Source organism: Orycteropus afer, unplaced genomic scaffold, assembly GCF_000298275.1.
Source record: "Orycteropus afer afer isolate SDZICR_OR568_19922 unplaced genomic scaffold, OryAfe1.0 scaffold00345, whole genome shotgun sequence".
Taxonomy (NCBI): domain Eukaryota; kingdom Metazoa; phylum Chordata; class Mammalia; order Tubulidentata; family Orycteropodidae; genus Orycteropus; species Orycteropus afer.
In genome coordinates, this window is record NW_006921932.1 from 340,928 (window position 1) to 361,082 (window position 20,155).

A 20,155-nucleotide genomic window follows, 5' to 3' on the forward strand; every position below is an offset into this window, starting at 1 on the left:
GGAATTAGAAATACCATTTGACCCAGCCATTCCATTACTAGGTGTATATCCTAAAGAAGTGAGAGCCATGACACAGATAAATGCATACCCATGTTCATCACAGAACTATTTACAATAGCCAAAAGATGGAAACAACCTAGGTGTCCATCAACTTAGTAACGGATAACCAAACTATGGTACATAAACACAATGGAATACTATGCAACACTAAAGAATAATGTAGAATCTGCAAAACACCTCACAATGTGGATGAACTTGGAGGACATTATACTGAGTGAAATAAGTCAATCACAAAAGGACAAATATTGTATTAGTCTGTAATTGTAAAAGTTAAGGAAAGGTTTTTCTATAGAAGGAAATTTTCTTTGTTGGTTACCAGGAGTGGGAGGGGTGGGGAGGGAACACTGTTAGATAGATAGAGATAAGTATTGATTTGGGTGAAGAGAAGGGCAACGTACCAAATGTGAGTGACCAGTATGGCACCAATGAGGATGAGAAAGACAGAGAGGCACATGGGAGGTACAGATAACAAATATGAACCCTTCTGCACATACAGTACTGTGTTGTCAGTGAAGGCTAACATGGGTATATGGGTGGATAGATGGGTGGACAGGATGAACGATTAGGTATGTCTATGAAATGGGGAGTGTATCTAATAACATGTATAGGGTTGGCAGACAATGGTGCTATAAGTTTATGTGAATGATCAGAATTCCCAGGTGTATAGTAGAGCTGACAAGGGGCAAGGTTGTGGTCACAGCTTGGTCACAGCCAGCTACCCAGAGGGACCAAGTAGTTGAACCTGTGGGCTTGGGACCATAGTCGCAAGGGGACATCAAGCTCAATTGGCATAATATACTATGTAAAACATTGTTCCACCTCCTTCTTTGGCAAGTAGCGACTGGGATCTTCAAAGCTAGCAAGCTGCCATCTAGATGCAATGATGGGTCTCTCCTCATCCAGAGCAATGAAGGATGAAGAAAACCAAAATTCATGGAAATAATTAGTCCTAGTGACTGGTACACCATCCAATCTGCAGCCAACTATGAGACCAGAAGAACTAGATGGCGCCTGGCTACCACTTTCATCTACTTGAAAGGGGAGCTGTTGCACTGTGGGAAATTGCAGTCAATGTCATGAGACAAAGTGTATGTGAATTGCTGTATGGAAAATGAACTTGCTCTGCAAACGTTCACCCAAATCACAATTTAAAAAAAAAAAAAGTTCCTAGTAAAAACAAACTGTGTGTGAACTGTTGAATGGAAATTCATTAATTTGCACTGTAAACTTCCAATAAAAAGCTAAAAAAAAAGATAGGATTCCAAAAGATAGAGCAAATACTGCATATGATACCAGTTAAGAGAGATTAAATTTCTCCCTTCATGAGTTGTCTCACCTTTTGAACTTTCTCTTCTAGATTACTTTGGTCATCACAGGGTTCCATTCTAGTTGAAAATTAAATAACCCAATTAGTCATAACAAAATCACATGGTAATTTAACATTCAAAGAGCTGAATGACCTGCAAACCCACCCAATAACAACCATTCCAATTAAAAACAGAAAAAAATTCTAGCTCAAAGCAACAATAATGCACTGGAAAGAGAACTGGACTAGATGTCAGAATTACATTCTAGTCCTATCATTATCTAGCTATTTAAATATTATTTTCATTAATGTTTCTGGTACTTCCAGCTTCTTTACCTGTAAAACGCTGGAGCTGAACTAATACCTAAGGTGACTTTCAGCTCTAAAAGTCACTTACTTTTTTATGTGGTTTTGTAGTGCTATACATTCTGCTCTCATTTCTCGTACTTGCTTAACTGATAATCTGCAACAACAAAAAAAAGTCAATTATAATTCCTCTACAATTACCTAGTATAGCCATCTTTGATATTTTCAGTCTTTTCATACTTTTGCTCTAGGCCTATAGGGATTACACTTCCAAATACACCCAGCAACCAGCCAAAGGGCTCAGGACTCCCTCCAAAGGACACTGCTTTCAATTACAGGTGTAATCTAACAGATAAGCTGCTACTGACATTAACCATGACTACTAGGCAAGAATAACATCCCTGAGTAAAAATGTTGGTGGTTAGTAAGAGTACTGGCTCTCTTATCTTTGTCTCACATACCTACAGGGTACATTTAAATTTTATCTAAAGCAGTCAAGCCATATTTCAATTTAAAGGCTATTTCAAAGGACTTTGTAGCTTTAATAAAAGTAAGAAAATATTAAAAGTTATCTTACTATAGTTGTTTATAATTGTAAAAAAATTAGACACAACCTACTCCTAAATAAGAAACTTACCTATCTTATTTAATGCTGTAGCACCAGAACCTAAACTAAAATCTGGCATAAAGTAGACACTCAAAAAATAAATAAAACAGTTTGTTGAATAAATGAAACTAAATACAAAATAGTATGAAACAGTTCATAAAATTCTGGAATAGCTATTGGACAGAAAATCTACTTAATGGAGTATCTACTTTACAGACTATTAAACAGATTTAAAAATTAGTATGTTATGGCAATACGGAAAATTTACAGAACAAAATTCTTAAAAAGGATACAAAATAAAATGAACATTAACTACAACTTTTAAAAAAGAAATATATTTACATATTAAAAAAGAAAAAGCACATATGAAAATTGAATTTTTCCCTTTTATCTAAACTTTCACTTATATTACAGTATGCCTAAAGTTTTCAAATACTTTATTCAGAAGCTCTCTGGCTTTAAAACTGAAGACAGCCGCCAATGTTTCAAGGTGTTTTTAGTTGCCATCAAGTAGATTCCAACCCAAGACAACCCCATGTGTGCAGAATTATCTGCTCCATAGGGTTCTCATAGCTGTGACTTCTCAGAAGGAGATCGCCAGGCCTTTCTTCTAAGGCACCTCTGGGTGGGTTTGAACTGTCAATCTTTGGGCTAGTAGCTGAGCACTTAACCATTTTAAAATTGGCAGGAATTATTTCCACTGAAATTATATTGATGACATTTGTTCAAAATGAAAAGAACTTTCATTTTCTCATTATCAAAGTAGGACTTACTGTGCATTTTCCTGATATTTTCGGGTAACACAATCTTGTCTTTGCAAAATTTGGAAAAATCTGTTACGTGCTACATGGCATCTAGCAATACACTTATGCAAATCTTGTGGCTTTACATTAAATGTCTCTGTAAAATGTACAGGAGAATCTACATGGAACACAAAGAAGAATGAGAATCAGAAAAATCTATGACTTGATATGGGATAGTGTCTAAAATGATAATGTTAAGGGAAAAAGCCAAGATTCAAAACTGTATGTATACTCGTGAAAAGCCATAATGATTACAAGGATTTCTCTACAATAATGTACTCAAGACTAACATTACCAGTTTTCAGACTGACTGAAAGGATTGTAAAAATACTCCAGCATTTCAGAGGTCTTAGTTACAATTATAGCATTAAGGTTATCTTTCTGCTGTTTGTTGTCCTGCTTGGTTGAGTAGCACAATTAAAGATTACGCCTCCCTCAATCCCACAAAAAAAAGTACATAAAATGTTACCATTTATGGTTTTACAAAGAATATATACATATTTCCTTGTACTGCTGATTAAAGTGGTTGCCTCTAGGAAGGAAAACTAGGTAGCTAGAGAACAGAGATGGAAGGAAGACATTTTTACTTCTTGATTTTTGATCCAGAATTTATTACCAATTCAAAGTAAATGAAATGTATAGATATAATATATGCACTGAAAAAAAAGTAAAAGGAAATAAACCAAAATGTCAGCAATGGTTGTCTCCAGAAATTAGAAGATGGATAGGGTGTACTGCTTCAATGTTTTTGTATTTTCTATGTTTTATGAGCACAAACAATTAAAGTAGCATATTTAATAAGCTTTAAAACATAAAGTGTTAGTTTGCAAGATTCAATTTTTTTGTTTATATGAATTAGCAAATAGATCAAACTCCTTTAAAACAGATACTAAAAAAAAATTTCAGCACATTGCTAGTAACAAATTTCAGATACATTCAACAGTGCATTTGGCATAATGTATTAGAGCAGGGGTTGGCAAACTATGAATGCAGTTCAAATCTGGCCCATTTCCTGTTTTTGTGAGGCCTATAAACTAGGAATGGTTTTTGCTTTTAAAGGATCATAAAACACAAAAAACAAAAACAAGCAAACAAATATGCAATAAAAACTGTACATGACCCAAAGCCTAAAATATTTGCTATCTGGCCTTTTATAGTTTCCTGACCCCTATATTAGAGCATAATAAAATAATCTGCATACTTATTTTATGTTCATTATGAGAGGATTTCAAATTACAGTTCCAGAACATTAGTATTTGCTTTTGAGGTACATTAACTTACCTTGCTTTATTAAAATCCCTTAATAATTTATAAATTATAAAGAATAATAATAATTTAAGAATTAAAAAAAAAAGATTTCCTACTATAAACTTAACTTACTTTTAGAATAGGTTTTAATATATTTTATTGCAACATATCTTGCAAAATGATACATTAGATGAACAAACTTCGGACCTCCAGGAGAAATAAACAGTGAACCAACAACTTGAGGAAAGCTACCTCCACATTCAGCCTATGGAAAAAAGAAATGATTTTAAGATTTTCTTAACAATAATGCTTTATATTTACATCATACTATTTTTGAAGGCGCCCTAGTGGTGCAACAATCAACTACTCAGCTAGGAACCAAAAAGTTGGTGGATCAAACCCACTTAGCAGTTCTGAATTGGAGAAAAATCTGGTGATCTCTGCTGTGAAGATTACAGCCAACAAAATCCTATGGGGAAGTTCTACTTGATCACATGTGGTTACTATGAGTTGGAATCGATTCGACAACACTCAACAATATTTTTGAAGTAATTAAACAAATGTATAGCATGGATTTTTACCACAATAAAAAACGTCTATCTGCTTAATACAATTTCAAAGTAATTTTAAAGTGCCATGCTGGAGTAAAGGTCCACTGTAGCAAAAGCTAAAGATGGCCACTCCTGTCCTCTTAGCACACCACCTCAAAAGCTTCCAACTCTAAGCACCTGTAACTCTCGTTAAAAGTGTGCTCTGGCCACTGCACCCTATGAACCCCACCTCAGCCTTTATGCACAGAATAAACATAAAAAGTCAAGGAGTCAGCAGCCCTCACACAAACGACTGACAGGTTGTTGCTGTTACTGATAGTTGCCCTTGATTCATCTCTGACTTATGCTCAAAACCATGAAGGACTGAGGTGCTCATCTTTCCTTTCTGCCATCTTCAGCTCACTGAACTTATTCTCATGCTGTGTTCCCTCATATTAAGCCACAGTGTTAACCAACCCTTTAGCCATCCTATAACAATAAAGGTCATTATTATTTAAAAAAAAAACCTGAGCCCAAGTTTTTCCCTACTTTGTTAAGAGAAGCTGCAAAAGAAAGACTTAGCATGGTAAATTACTGTTCAGGCTTTGAGGACCTAGAGTGACAATTACATGTGTGGCTGAGTCTAATTCATCTTTATAAACCCAGCATCTAACACAATGCCTGGCACAATGTAGCTTTTTAACATGTGCTTATATTTGTTAAATAAGTAAAAACAAAACTTTTCCCTAATGAAATTCTAATTTAATCTATGTTTAAAGCCATCATTAAGAAGAATTTATGTGGTCCTGTAGGAGATATACACCCACAGGACACTATATCCAAAATTCTTCAATATCAGTCTTTCAAAATGCTTGTCAATTTTGTCGAGCTAAAGAAAAACATGGTAGAGTAAAGAATACTCAGCAGAGTACAGAAGCCCCAAAATACTCTCCAAGTATGCAAGGATTTAAAAGTTATATTTCATGAAGACTGCAAAGATTTCCAAACATATGTCAGTGTATGTAAGTGACAAAGAAAATACATCCTCCTAAAGCTCTACAATATAGGTATCACAGTTTAGCTTAAGACTCGGGTATTCATTCCATTATCTAGAATAAAAGCTTTGATCAGGATTATTTTATTTTGAACTACAGGTTTGATTTTTTTAATTTTTCTAAATGCCAGGAAGACTTGGTCACAAAAAATGTTCTAATAATAAAGCCACAATTACTGACACTATTTAGGGAAACAAGCTAAAATAATCTATGGTCAAAAAAAAAGTTTTTGTCACGCAAAAACCCTGATATAAACTGCTACAATCTCTAAAGCCCACTTCTGATCTATTTGGCAAAACTGGTTTATCTGAAATACACAGTCCCAACCAAAACCTATTTAAAAGTATTATTCTACAAAACAACAATGAGATATCATCTTGCCCCAGCACTAGTAGCAAAGTTCAACAAGACAGAAAATAACAAATGCTGGCAAGAATGTGGAGAGATTGGGACTCTCATACACTGCTGATGGGACTGTAAAACTGTACAATCACTGTGAAGCAGTATGGAGATTCCTTACAAAGTCAGAATTAGAAATACCATTTGACCCAGCCATTCCATTACTACATATATATCCTAAAGAAGTGAAAGCCATGACAAGAACAGACATACGCACTGTTAATCGCAGCACTATTTACAACAGCCGAAAGATGGAAACAACCTAGGTGTCCATCAACTGAGGAAGGATAACTCAACTCTGGTACATATACACAATGGAATACTATGCAACACTAAAGAATAATGTAGAATCTGCAAAACACCTCATAACGTGGATGAACTTGGAGGACATTATGCTGAGTGAAATAAGTCAATCACAGAAGGACAAATAATGTACTAGTCTGTTATTGTAAAAGTCAAGGAAAGGTTTATCTATGGAAGGAAATTTTTTTGTTGGTTACCAGGGGTGGGAGGGGAGAGGAGGGAACACTGTTAGATAGGCAGAGATAAGTATTGATTTAGGTGAAGAGAAGGGCAATGTACCAAATGTGAGTGATCAATATGGTGGCGTTGAGGAAGAGGAAGACATGGAGAGGTACATGGGAAATACAAACAACAAAGATGAACCCTTTTGCACATAAAGTACTGCGTTGTCAGTGAAGGCAAACATGGGCATACAGGGGGGATATTTGGGTGGACAGGCTGAACTACTAGGTATGTTTATGAAGCAGGGAGCGTACACAAGACCATGTATAGGGTTCCACACAATGGCCCTATAAGTGTATTTGTATGATCTGAATTCCCAGATGTATAGTAGAGCTGACAAGGGACAAGGTTGCAGTCACTTCTCGGTCACAGGCAGCTACCCAGAGGAACCAAGCAGGTGAACCTGTGGGCTCAGGACCATAGTAACAGGGGACATCAAGCTCAAGGCATACCATACTACACAACATTGTTCCACCTCCTACTTTGGCAAGTAGCAACTGGGATCTTAAAAACTTGCAAGCAGTCATCTAGATGCAATGATGGGTCTCTCCTCGTCCAGAGTAAAGAAGAATGAAGAAAACCAAAGATTCATGGAAACAATTAGTCCCAGTGACTGGCACACCATGCGATCTGCAGCCTATACGACTATGAGACCAGAAGAACTAGATGGTGCCCGGCTACCACTGTCAACCACTTGGAGGGGGATCTATGTAGGAGATCATGGATAGAGAGGGAGAACAATGTGGAGCAAAACTCAAAATCATTTGGAAAAAAATAAATAAATAAAAGGAGACCAGGCTTCCTGGTCTGATAAAGCCTGTGGGAACCCCTGAGACTATGGCCCCTAGTTCCCCTTCAGGTCTGGTATTGAACCCACATCTGTGACTTCTAGCCAAACAAAAGACAGGCATATGAGTTGAACATTTACCTGAGGTAGATACACTCCTTGGAGAGAACAATCACAGAAGAAAGAAGGGCTGTTCATGCACAGGGAGACAGCTCAGGAGGCAGGGTTGCACGGAGGGATGGACACAGGGAAGAGGTGACTGTCAGGAGGAAGTGGGAGGGGAGCTGTTGCATTGTGGTGAACTATGGTCAATGTCATGAGACAAAGTGTATGTGAACTGCTGTATGGAAAGTGAATTTGCTCTGTAAATTTTCATCTAAATCACAATTAAAAAGAAAACGTATGATTCTAATTAATATTTCCTGGCTGAACCGTTAGCATAAAAGTATTAATAATATTTCACATCTAAAAATTTAATATAGTTTTTATAACTTCTTCAAGTTTCCATCTTTCAGAAAGAAAATACTTACAGAAATTTTTTTTAACCATTCACAGCAGTGTTTCCGGAATTCAGCATCACGTTTTTGGTCAAATGGAGGCCAGCAAAATCTTATTAAAAAAATATAGGAGAATTAAAATCACGAACAAAAAACAAACTCAGCAAACTTTTAAAATATCAGACTTATCTCCTCAACTAGAAACATGAATGATAAGTGGATTAAGGATAACATTCTTCTATTTCACCTAGAGAGAGACACCAGCTTGTGAGAAAGTGGTTCTTTTTCTTTAAAAATATCTATAAAGTTGATTTTAGTTTAATGCAAATAATCAATGAATAAGTATATTAAATGAGGAATGAATAGCTGTTAAAATTACTGAAAATCAGCTAAAAGGTCAAAATTCTCAATGGATCCAAAGGGCTAATGTATAAAGATGGCATAAATAAACTAGTATGCTAAACCTCAAAACAAAGAATCTTGCTGGAGTGGTACAAATGGTTACACATGAAGAATGGAAAAGGAACAACATGAGAAATTATAACTCCCAGAGATGACACATATTACAGTCAGCAGGTACTACTGTTTTGAAGCTAAACAAGACATAAAAAAAAGAAAAGTTTTGATTCTGCTTTAGTCAAAATACTAGACTTCATAATTTACTTACTGTTTTTCCCTGATACTAAGAGCTTTGTCTAACCTTTTATTCTGAGACATAATTGTTTAAGGCCCCATGTGTTTAATGTTTATATAACATAAAATACATTAAATATGCATAGAAAAAGAATAAATATACATAGCAAAAGAAAAGACTAAAAAGTTGAAATGCTGACAGTGACATTCTGTGGTTGGTAGGTCTAGGAATGATTCTGACCTCCTCTTCTACATTTTTCCTGTATTTTCTGAATTGGGTAAGTGGGGTGTTATTGCCTAAGGGGTACTGACTTTCTATTAAGATTGGAAATAGATACAAGTGATGGTTGTATAACATGGTGAATGTAATTAACGTCATTGACTTGTACATATAAAAATGTCGAAATGGCAAATGTTTTGCTATATACCATTAATTTTAGCACATTAATATTAAAAAGAAAAAAATCTAAGCAACAAATTATGATACCTTTTAAGGTAGCTTTACTATTAAAAGAAATTTTAAAAATGCCTACTTCAATAAAAATGCAAACAAGAAAAAAATTTTTTTAATATTTTTCAGATAAAAGAATCACAAATTACATGCATACAAAATAACTTGGAACCAAAGCTAATGAGTGTTCACATTTTTATTTCCTTCTTAAACTATGTAATATTCAATAGTATATAATCAGTTAAACTTAATAGGTATGATTTTTATTATTAACATTTTAATATTGATAAATATCAATAACAAAAATTAAAATTTACAGTGAATTGGAAAGAGAAAGAACTCAAAACAAATAACAATGCTTATAGGAAAAGGAGTAAGACATGGGGTCTTAGCAAAACAGCAGGGTAAAACTGAGTATATAGATAGACTGAAACCAGTTGATTATTTTGCCTAACGTTTAAAACCATGAGGAATGCTAGAAGAAAATCCTATAAAACTAATTCTATAAAATTAGTGATTTTATGATGTGTGATTTTAAGTACCAAAAAAAAAAAAACCTCAGATTTATAAAGATTAAGTACTAAATTTCTAAGACTCAAACCTGAGTTTTGTGGCATCCTTTCAAAATAGTCAAAAGCAAAATTTGAAATTTTGGCTTATATCAAGGCATAGTCCACTTTCTAATTTGAGAATGACTACTTATGAAAAGAAAAAAAAAAACATTTCCTCACTTGAAAACTTCCTTGGTAAGAGACTGGTCCAGCATTTGAAACAAAAAATAAGAAACTACTTGAAAGGCATCACGGTTCAGCTTGTCAAACATGCTCCTAGTGGTTTTCAAAAACAGAAGCAAGGGAAGAAAAGGAAAGTGATTAATAAAACTAAACATCATCAAAATCTGTGTAACAATTAGACACAAATTAAAATTTTTCATTCTCTTGAAGAGGTCAAGACAAATTTTTCGTGCACTGTATAATCAGTTAAGAAAAACAAACATGTTTTTATACTTTGATCCCTAGAAAATACACATCCAATCTAAGAAAACTGGCAGAACTTATTTTATGGCAATTAAAACACTCTACAAAGAAATGGAAGAAAAGCCTAATTAGGTGGAGAAAGAACCATAGCCTATTAAAAGATGATACCAACCACCACTTAATGAATAACAATATAAATAGCTAATATTTATTAGTTTACTATTTGCCAGATATTATTTTAAGCCTTTCACAGGTAGTAAGTCATCTAATCTTCACAACAATCAAAGGAGGATTTAAGTATGTGCTAAATGCTTTAACTATTCATAACGAATATCCACTTCTGAAAAATTGGCCAGGGAAAACCTTATGGATAGATAGCAGTGAAACACTGCCTAATATATATTATCAGAAAACTTTACAAATAGCCCTGAAACATTGTTGATATAGTGTCAGATGACCCCTCACGTTAGAAGGCACCCAAAATATGACTGGGGAAGAGCTGCCTGCTCAAAGTAGAGCTAACCATAATGACGCAGATGGAGTAAAGCTTTCAGGACCTTCATTTGCTCATGGGGCACAACTTAAAATGGGAAGAAACAGCTGCAAACATCCATTAATAATTGTATCATGGAATGTATAAAGTATGAATCTAGGAAAACTGGAATTTGTCAAAAATGAAATGGAATGGAAAAAGATCAATATTCTAGGCATTAGTGAGCTGAACTGGACTGGTACTGGCCATTCTGAATCAGACAACCATATGGTCTACCATGCTGGGAATGACAAATTGAAGAGGGATGCCATCACATTCATCATCAAAAAGAATGTGTCAAGATCAATCCTCAAATATAATGCTGTCAGTGATAGAATAATATCTATATACCTACGAGGAAAACCAGTTAACACTACTATTATTCAAATTTACACACCAATCACTAAAGCCAAAGATGAAGAAATAGAAGATTTTTACCAACTTCAGCAGTCTTAAATTGACTAAACACAAGATCAAGATGTATTGATTACTGGTGATTGGAATGTGAAAGTTTAAAACAGAGAAGAATCATTAGTAATTGGAAAATATGGTCTTGGTGACAGAAATGATGCCAGAGATCACATGACAGAATTTTGCAAGACCAAGGATTTATTTGTTGCGAGTATCTTGTTTCAACAACATAAGCAGCAACTATACACCTGGACTCTCACCAGATGGAATACACAGAAGTCAAACTGACTACATCTGTGGAAAGAGGCGATGGAGAAAGTCAGTATCATCAGTCAAAATAAGGCCAGGAAAAAATGGGTATATGGATGGATAGATAGGTGGACAGGCTAAACAATTAGTATGTCTATGAAATGGGGAGTGTATCCAAGATCATATATAGGGTTGGCAGACAATGGTCCTATAAGTTTATGCGAATGATCAGAATTCCCAGGTGTATAGTAGAGCTGACAAGGGGCAAGGTTGTGATCACTGCTTGGTCACAGCCAGCTACCCAGAGTGATCAAGTAGTTGATTCTGCAGGCTTGGGACCATAGTCACAGGGGACATCAAGCTCAATTGGCATAACATACTATACAAAACATTGTTCCACCTCTTACTTTGGTGAGTAGCTACTGGGATCTTAAAAGCTAGCAAGCTGCCATCTAGATGCAACGATGGGTCTCTCCTCATCAAGAGCAAAGAAGAAAGAAGAAAACCAAAATTAATGGAAATAATCAGTCCTTGCGACTGGTACACCATCCAATCTGCAACCTATACAACCATGAGACCAGAAGAACTAGATGGTGCCCGGCTACCACTGTCATCCACTTGGAAGGGATGTAGGAGATCCTGGATAGAGAGGGAGAACAATGTGGAACAAAACTCAAAATCATTTGGAGGGGAAAAAAAAAGATGGTGGGGAGCAGGTTTGCTGGTCCAATAGAGCCTGATGGAACCACTGAGACTATGGCCCCTAGCTGCCCTTCAGGTCTGGAATTGAACCCACACCTGTGGTTTCCAGCCAAACAAAGTACAGGCAGGTGAGTTAAACATTTACCTCAAGTAGACACACGCCCTGAAGAGAACAACCATGGGAGAAGGAAGGGCTGCTTATGCACAGGGAGACAGCTCAGGGGGCAGGAGAGTATGCAGGGATGGACACTGGGAAGAGGTAACTATGGGGAGGAAGTGAGAGGGGGGCTGTTGCATTGTGGTAAACTGTGGTCAATGACATGAGACAAAGTATATGTGAACTGCTGTATGGAAAGTGAATTTGCTCTAAATCATCACCCAAATCACAATAAATAATAAAAAAAATAAGGCCAGGAGTTGACTGTGGAACAGACCATCATTTGCTCACATGTAAGTCCAAGTTGAAGCTGAAGACAATTAAAATAAGTCCATGAGAGTCAAAATATGACCTTGAGTATATCCCACCTGATTTAGAAATCATCTGAAGCATAGAGTTGATGCATTGAAAGCCAATGACCGAAAACCAAGAACACCATACATGAAGAAAACAAAAGGTCATTAAAAAGACAGGAAAGGAAGAAAAGACCAAAATGGCAGTCAGAAGAGATTCTGAAACTTGCTCTTGAATAGAGAGTAGCTAAAGCAAATAGAAGAAATGACAAGATAAAAGAGCTGAACAGAAGATTTCAAAGGGTGGCTCGAGAAGTCAAAGTAAAGTATTATAATGAAATATGCAAAGACCTGGAGTTAGAAAAACAAAAGGGAAGAACACACTCAGCATTTCTTAAGCCAAAAGAAGTGAAGAAAAAATTTCAAGCCTCAAATTACAATACTGAAGGATTCTATGGGCAAAATATTGAATGATTCAGGAAGCATCAAAAGAAGATAGACTACACAGAGTCACTGTATCAAAAACAACTGATTGATGTTCAACCACATCAGGTGGTAGCATATGAACAAGAACCAATGGGACTGAAGGAAGAAGTCCAAGCTGCATTGAAGAACTGGCAAAAAAAAAAAAAAAAAAAAGGCTCCAGGAATTGACAGAATACCTATTGAGACATTTCAACAAATGGATGCAGCACTGCAGATGCTTACTCATTTATGCCAAGAAATTTGGAAGGCAGCTACCTGGCGAACTGACTGGAAGAGATCAATATTTGTGCCCATTCCAAAGAAAGGTGATCCAAGAGAATATGGAAATTATCGAACAATATCATTAATATCTCATGCAAGTACAACTGTGCCAAAGATAACTCAAAAATGGTTGCAGCAGTATATTGACAGGAAACTGCCAGAAAATCAAGCTGGATTCAGAAGAGGATATGGAACGAAGGATGTCACTGCTGATGTCAGATGAATCCTGGCTGAAAGCAAAGAATACCAGAAAAATGTTTACCTGTTTTTTATTGACTATGCAAAGGTATTTGACTGTGTGGATCATAACAGGTTATGGATAACAATGCAAAGAACGGGAATTCCAAAACACTTAATTGTGCTCATGAGGAACCTGTACATAGACCAAGAGGCTGCCGTTGAAACAGAACAAGGGGATACTGCAGAGTTTAAAATCAGGAAGGGTGTGCATCAAGGGTATATGCTTTCACCATACTTATTCAATCGGTATGCTGAGCAAACAATCTGAGAAACTGGATAAAGAACGCAGCATCAGAACTGGAGAAAAACTCATTAACAACCTGCAATATGCAGATAACACAACCTTGCTTGCTGAGAGTAAAGACTTGAAGCATTTAACTGATAAAAGATCAAAGACTACAGTCATCAGTACAAAAATCCTCACAACTGGACCAATAAGCAACATAATGATAAATGGAAAAGACTAAAGTTGTCAGATTTCATTTTCCTTGCATCCACAATCAACACCCATGGAAGCAGCACTCAAGAAATCAGACATCATATTGCACTGGGCAAATGTGCTACAAAAGACCTCTTCAAAGTGTTAAGAATCAAAGATGTCACCTTGAAGATGAAGGTGCACCTAACCCAAGCCATGGTATTTTCAATCACCTCAAATGCATGTGTAAGCTGGTCAATGAATAAGGAAGATGGAAGAAGAGTTGATGCCTTTGGATTGCAGTGTTGGTGAAGAACACTGAAAATACCATAGACTGTCAGAAGAACAAACAAATCTACCTTGGAAAAAGTATAGCCAGAATGCCCCTTGGAACAAGAACGCCTAGACTTCATCTCACCTACTTTGGTCATGTTGTCATAAAGGACCATTCCCTGGAGAAAGATATCATGCTTGGTAAGGTAGACGGTTAGCAAAAAAGGGGAAAGACCCTCAACAAGATGGACTGACACAGTGGCTGTAATGATGGACTTAATCCTTGGCCTAAAGCAAAGATTGTTAGGATGGTGAACAACCAGGCAGTGATTCATTCTGTTGTACACAGGGTCACTATGAGTCAGAGCTGACTCCATGGCACCTAACAACAACAAATGCTTTAACATGATTATTTTATTTAATCCTAACAACACTAATATAGCCTCACTTGGCAGCTGAAGAAACTTAAATTTGGAGAGGTTAGACAATTTGTCTAAAATCATGTTAACAAGGAAGTGCAAAAGCAGTGATTTTAAATAGGTCATCCCAAGCCTAGGGTCTTCACCACTAAATTTTATTCCTGGAACCATATTTATAATGTAATTCTAGCAAATCCTTTTATGTTCTTATTGTCTTCATTTCCCTAACGAATCAAAATTAGGCCTAAAAGTATGGAATATGTAAGGAATCAAAAAAAAAAAAAAACCTGTAAGAAATGTCGGGAGCTCTGGTAGCATAGTGGCTAAGACACTTGCCTGCTAACCAGACAGCTGGCGGTTCAAACCCACCAGCCACTCCTCAGAAGGAAGGTTGGGCAATCCTACTTCCGTAGTGATACTGCCTCGGAAACCCAAGGAGGGGTCACTATGAGTTGGGGCCGACTTGACGGCACATAACAACAACAACAACAACAACATAAGAAATGTCATACAGCTGTAAGGAGTCAAGAAAGGCATCAAATGGTTTCAAGGAATTAAATCAAGTGACAGTTTTTGTGACTGAGCAATATTGTTCTCTTGCTTAAATTCTCATGCCTAACAATGCACAACAATTCTGTTGTCCATAGGATTTCTCTATTCCTCAAAGAACACTTATAAAGCTCCATCACTCTATTCCCTTATAGTCTCTTGAACCTGTTATTTTTTTCACATAGCATATATCCTGTTCTTTCTACCTATTATAATTTGTAATGAGATAATGACTCGGTTTGTTCACCCCCATTAGGAGTTCTGGTAGCGTAGTGCCTAAGCCACTTGACTGCTAACCAGAAGGCTGGCGGTTCAAACCCAGCAGCCACTCCTCGGAAGGACGGTTGGGCAATCTACTTCTGTAGTGATACTGCCTCAGAAACCCAAGGAGGGGTCTCTATGAGTTGGGTCCGACTCAACCACACATACAATAACAACAGCATCACTACGTAAGTAGATTGCCCCATCTTTCTTCCGAGGAGTTGGGGGGGGGGGCAGTTTGAACTGCCAGCCTTCTGGTTAGCAGTCAAGTGCCTTAGGCACTATGCTACCAGAGTTCTGTAGTGATACCACCTCAGAAACCCAAGGAGAGGTGTCTATGATTCAGGTCCAACTCGACAGCAAATAACAACAGGTTTGTTCACCCACTAGACTGAAACTGCACAAGGGAAGAGTTTATATCTATTCTGCTCACCCTTGCATATCTAGGTCCAATACTGTGTTCAACAAATGTTTGTTGAATGAACAAATTAATGAATAGCCTTTTTCCATTTCTAGTTTAGGCCTAATTACTGCAAAGCTCAGCTTCTCCCTCTAATCCACTGTATTACAAATTAAAAAATTTTTTTCCAAAAACAGACATTAAAATGAAAAATAACATAATTTACAAAAACCAGTAAGACTGAAGAGAATGGGAAATGGTCTGTGTATCCCAAGTTCCTTTTGGCCTAATGTGCAGAAGATAATAGACACTGCCTAAAGTACAGAAGTTAAGATACAGGAAAATAAAGTATTCCAATTTATGGTCATAACCGTAATAGAAATGGCAAAAGTGGAGCTTTCATATTCTGATAGCTTTCTCTACTGTTTTTAAGGAGCTCTGATGATGCAGTGGTCAAAGTCGGTGGAGCTAACCCACTAGCGGTTCAAACTCACCAGCCGCTCTAAGAAGAAATATGAGACAGTCTGCTTCTGTAAAAATTTACAGCCTTGGAAACCCTATAGACCAGGCAGTTCTACTCTGTCCTATAGGGTCGCTCTGAGTCGGAATCAACTGATGGCAGTGAGTAGGCTACTGTTCCGTTAGCCGCAATTTCTTTCTTAATTCAGAAAGAAAAACCTTCAAATATTAACCACCTTCAAAGGTTCCCCTGGAGTCCAAAGGGCATCTGCCCATACTGTCCCACACTCTTCTACTATCAACTCACCATCCTCCTTCTACTACATAAACCACCCATCTCTACCACCAAGGTGCGGTAAGCTACCCCTCCAGCTTTGCCCCCACTTCAGACTCTTTGTTGTTGTCGGTTAGGTGGCTTCGATTTGGACTCATAGTCACCATATGACTGACTAGAACTACCCCTTAGGTTTCTCTTGGCTGTATGTAATCTTTACGGAAGCATAGCGACATGTCTTTCTCCTGCGCTCCGGGCACTAATCTGTGATTAATGCTATCCCTGTCACCAGGCGAGCAACCTCTGGGAACAGGGGCTTTGTCGCCAGTTCCTAGCACACAGTAACCTCTCAACCACTTCTGACTAATCCTCTGGAGAAGTTTGCGAAAGGGAGCTCAGCCCGCGTCACCCCTCACAGGCTCCCCGCCCGCTGGCCCCAGCCTTACGGTCCGAAGTGCGTGAGCGCCACAATCTTTCCGGAGGCAATAGTCGCCGGGCCTGGCTCGAAGCCGAGTGCCTGCAGATACATCCAAAGATGCTCCTTCTCGAAGGAGGGGACCCCGGAGACGCTCATCCTCGTGGTAAGCAGAATGAGGGTAAAGAAGAAAGGGCAGGCCAAAACGACTCGAAGAAACTTCAAAGTCCCTCCCTACCCGCAGACTGAGTGTGCGGCGGCCCCTCCATTGACACTTGGAGCCATTTCGCTTCAAAATGCCGTAATGTCTCCGGGAAATGGGCCTTCTAACCGCAGCGCGGCCACAGCCGCCTAGACGAAGCCACTACAAAGCGAGACTCCCGCGCTTCCGGGAGAGCAAAGCGTCCAATGAGGCGAGCGAGCTCGCGAGCGAGGGGGACGGAACTACAGGCACCAAGCTTCCCTGAGAAGAGGGACTTCTGAGGCGTTTGTATCTCCCGCCATGCACTGCGTCCAGTTCCACTTCCGGTGCAAGCGAGAAAGAACGAGACCCACCGGGCGCTGCTCTGCCGGTGAGCTGTGCAGGGCTTATTGCACCTCAAGCCCTTAGGCTCGCGAGTTCTGAGCTCTAGTTTTTGCAGTTCTTTTCGCTGACAATTTTCCTGTCAGATAAAGACCCTGGCTAGACAACTGTGTCTCCGTATAGTGGAAAGAGCACAGGGTTCCTTCCACACCTAATCTTACTAGCAGTGTGTGACCCTGAACAAGTCAACCCTCTGAATCTCCGTTTCCAGAGTTTTAACGTAGCCCTGTTAGGAGACCAAAAATGAAAACAAAATCAAATAGGTGAGAGTTCTATTATTAACTGAAGGGAAGATTGTGTTTATTTGTACGGTAAACAATTACTTGAGCTACTACTGTATGCCAGCCACTGTACTGGGCTCTGCCCTCAAATAGCTGACACTCTGGTAAGAAGACACGTTCTTTAAAAATACCCAAATGCCCATTGACACATTACCCACTGCAGTGTTTCATTCATTTTTTTTTACAAAAGTTTTATCAGTCAAAATCTTTAAAAAAAAAAGGCTTCCTGATCTGGTGAACTAGTGGAACCCCTGCGACTATGGCTCTTAGACACCCTTCAAACTAGGAACTGAACTAAAAACCCCAGTGACTCAACTAGCAACCAAATGATAGACAGACTTACAAGGTAAACAATAGTATCAAGAGGGTATGCACTCATTACAGCAATCAAGCATGTGAAATCAAGAGGACAGCATTTGACCAGGGATGGAGCTTGGAAGGCAGGAAGAGATGGGAAGGAAAAACAAAGAAAAGGGGTGGGTGCAGGGAGGAAATGGGAAGAATGCTGTTACAGTGTAGGAGTTGCAGTAAATGTTAGAAGACAGAATGTGTATGGATTCTTGAATGGAAAACCAATTTATTCTGTAAACTTTCACCCAAATCACAATTTAAAAGAAAAAAAAATGTATTAGAAAATCAAAGACACATGGAAATAATTAGTCCAAAAGACAAATGGACCAACAAATCCCAGCCTCCACAACACAGAACAGAAGAACTAGGTGGTATTCAGCTACCAGTGCTCTGAAAGGGATCACTATAAGAGATCCTGGATAGAGTGGGAGAAAAATGTGGAACAAAACTCATAAAATAATAGTAAGAAGACCAGGTTTTCTGGTCCGATAGAGGCTGGTGGAACTCCACAGACTATGGCCCTTAGACACCTGTAAGCCTGGAACTGAACTCACCCCTATGGCTCAACTTACAGACAGCCTATAAGGTGAACAATAACACCAGAGAGGTACACACTCCTTAGAATAACCAACCACGTGAGATCAAAAGGGCAGCATATGTGCAAGGATAAGGCTCAGAAATCAGGAAGGGATAGGAAAGAAGGACAAATGGAAACAGGAAACAGAAAACTGCTGTTACATTGTGGGGATTGCAATAAATGTCACAAATCAAAATGTGTATGAATTGTTGAATGAAAAACCAATTTGTGCTGCAAATTTTCATCCAAATCACAATAAAAAGTTAACAATAAATTTTAAAAATTGAGCATCTACTTTGCACTGTTTTAGGTACTAAAGAAAGAGTAGTGAACTAGGTAGACCAAGTGCCTATGCTCATGAAGCTTGCATTCTTAAGGGGAAGACAGTAAAAAGAAAGCAAATAAATAATTTCAAATACTAAAACAAGGTAAGATGGAAAGTGTTGGAAGGAGAAGTGATGGTTGTTTTAGTTACAACTATGTGGGAAAGCATCATTGTCAAGGTGACTTTAGAGGTGAGAGCTCAATGATGAAAAGGAGGCAGCCTTAGGAAGCGTCTCTGAGCAGAAAAAGGTGAGAATGAGCATCAACCTTGTTTATTTATTTATTCATGGAAAAGGAAATGTCAATATGGCTTGAGAATATTGGACACAGATGGATATAGTGTCAGTTGAAGGCACAGATATCCGCAGAGACCAAATCGTTTACAGCCATGTAGACAAGGCTAAGAAGTTTGGATTTTATTCCAAGTCCAATGAGAAAACATTGGGAAAGTTCTTAATCAAGGAAGCGGCATGATACATTACAAATTTTTGAAAGCTTTATTGACTGCTTGAATTGAATTGAATTGTGTCCCTAAAAAATGTGTTGTAAATTCCAATCCCTGTACTTGTGGATGTTTAATTGCTATTCATAAAGTTTTCCAGTGATACATCAGACAGTGTTTCACTGCTATTAATAAGGTTTTCAGGGGCTGATTTTTTTTTTGGAAGTGGATGGCCTCATCCTCTGCCTAGTCTTAGTCTGGAAGCTCTGCTGACACCTGTCCACCATGGCTGAACCTGCTGGTTCTTGAAATACTGGTGGCATAGCTTCTAGCCTCACAGCACCACACAAGCCATGACAGTATGACAAACTGACAGACAAGTGGCTGAAAACAAAGAATACCAGAAAGATGTTTACTGATGTTTCATTGACTATGCAAAGCAATTCGACTGTGTGGATCATAAGAAATTACGGATAAATTGCAAAGAATGGGAATTCCAGGGAGTTCCGGCAAGATGGTGGACTAGGCAGAAAGACTGCACAGACCCTCTTCAACAAAGAAAAGGGAAACCAATTAACAGAGACACAGAAGATAATCCTGGACCCCTGAGCCTT

General features: G+C 38.0%; 1 protein-coding gene across 1 annotated transcript in view; it reads right to left on the reverse strand.

Annotated features, from left to right (window-relative positions):
- The window catches only part of HAUS6 (HAUS augmin like complex subunit 6), a 53,738-nt gene extending 36,596 nt beyond the window's left edge, over positions 1-17,142 (reverse strand). The window contains exons 1-7 of the mRNA XM_007952555.1: positions 17,015-17,142; positions 9,939-10,034; positions 8,157-8,235; positions 4,463-4,595; positions 3,053-3,200; positions 1,764-1,829; positions 1,397-1,445 (exon numbers count right to left, since the gene is read on the reverse strand). Coding sequence (XP_007950746.1) covers positions 1,397-1,445; positions 1,764-1,829; positions 3,053-3,200; positions 4,463-4,595; positions 8,157-8,235; positions 9,939-10,034; positions 17,015-17,142 — 699 coding nt within the window. The remainder of the gene's footprint in view (positions 1-1,396; positions 1,446-1,763; positions 1,830-3,052; positions 3,201-4,462; positions 4,596-8,156; positions 8,236-9,938; positions 10,035-17,014) is intronic.
- Between the last annotated feature and the right edge of the window lie 3,013 nt (positions 17,143-20,155).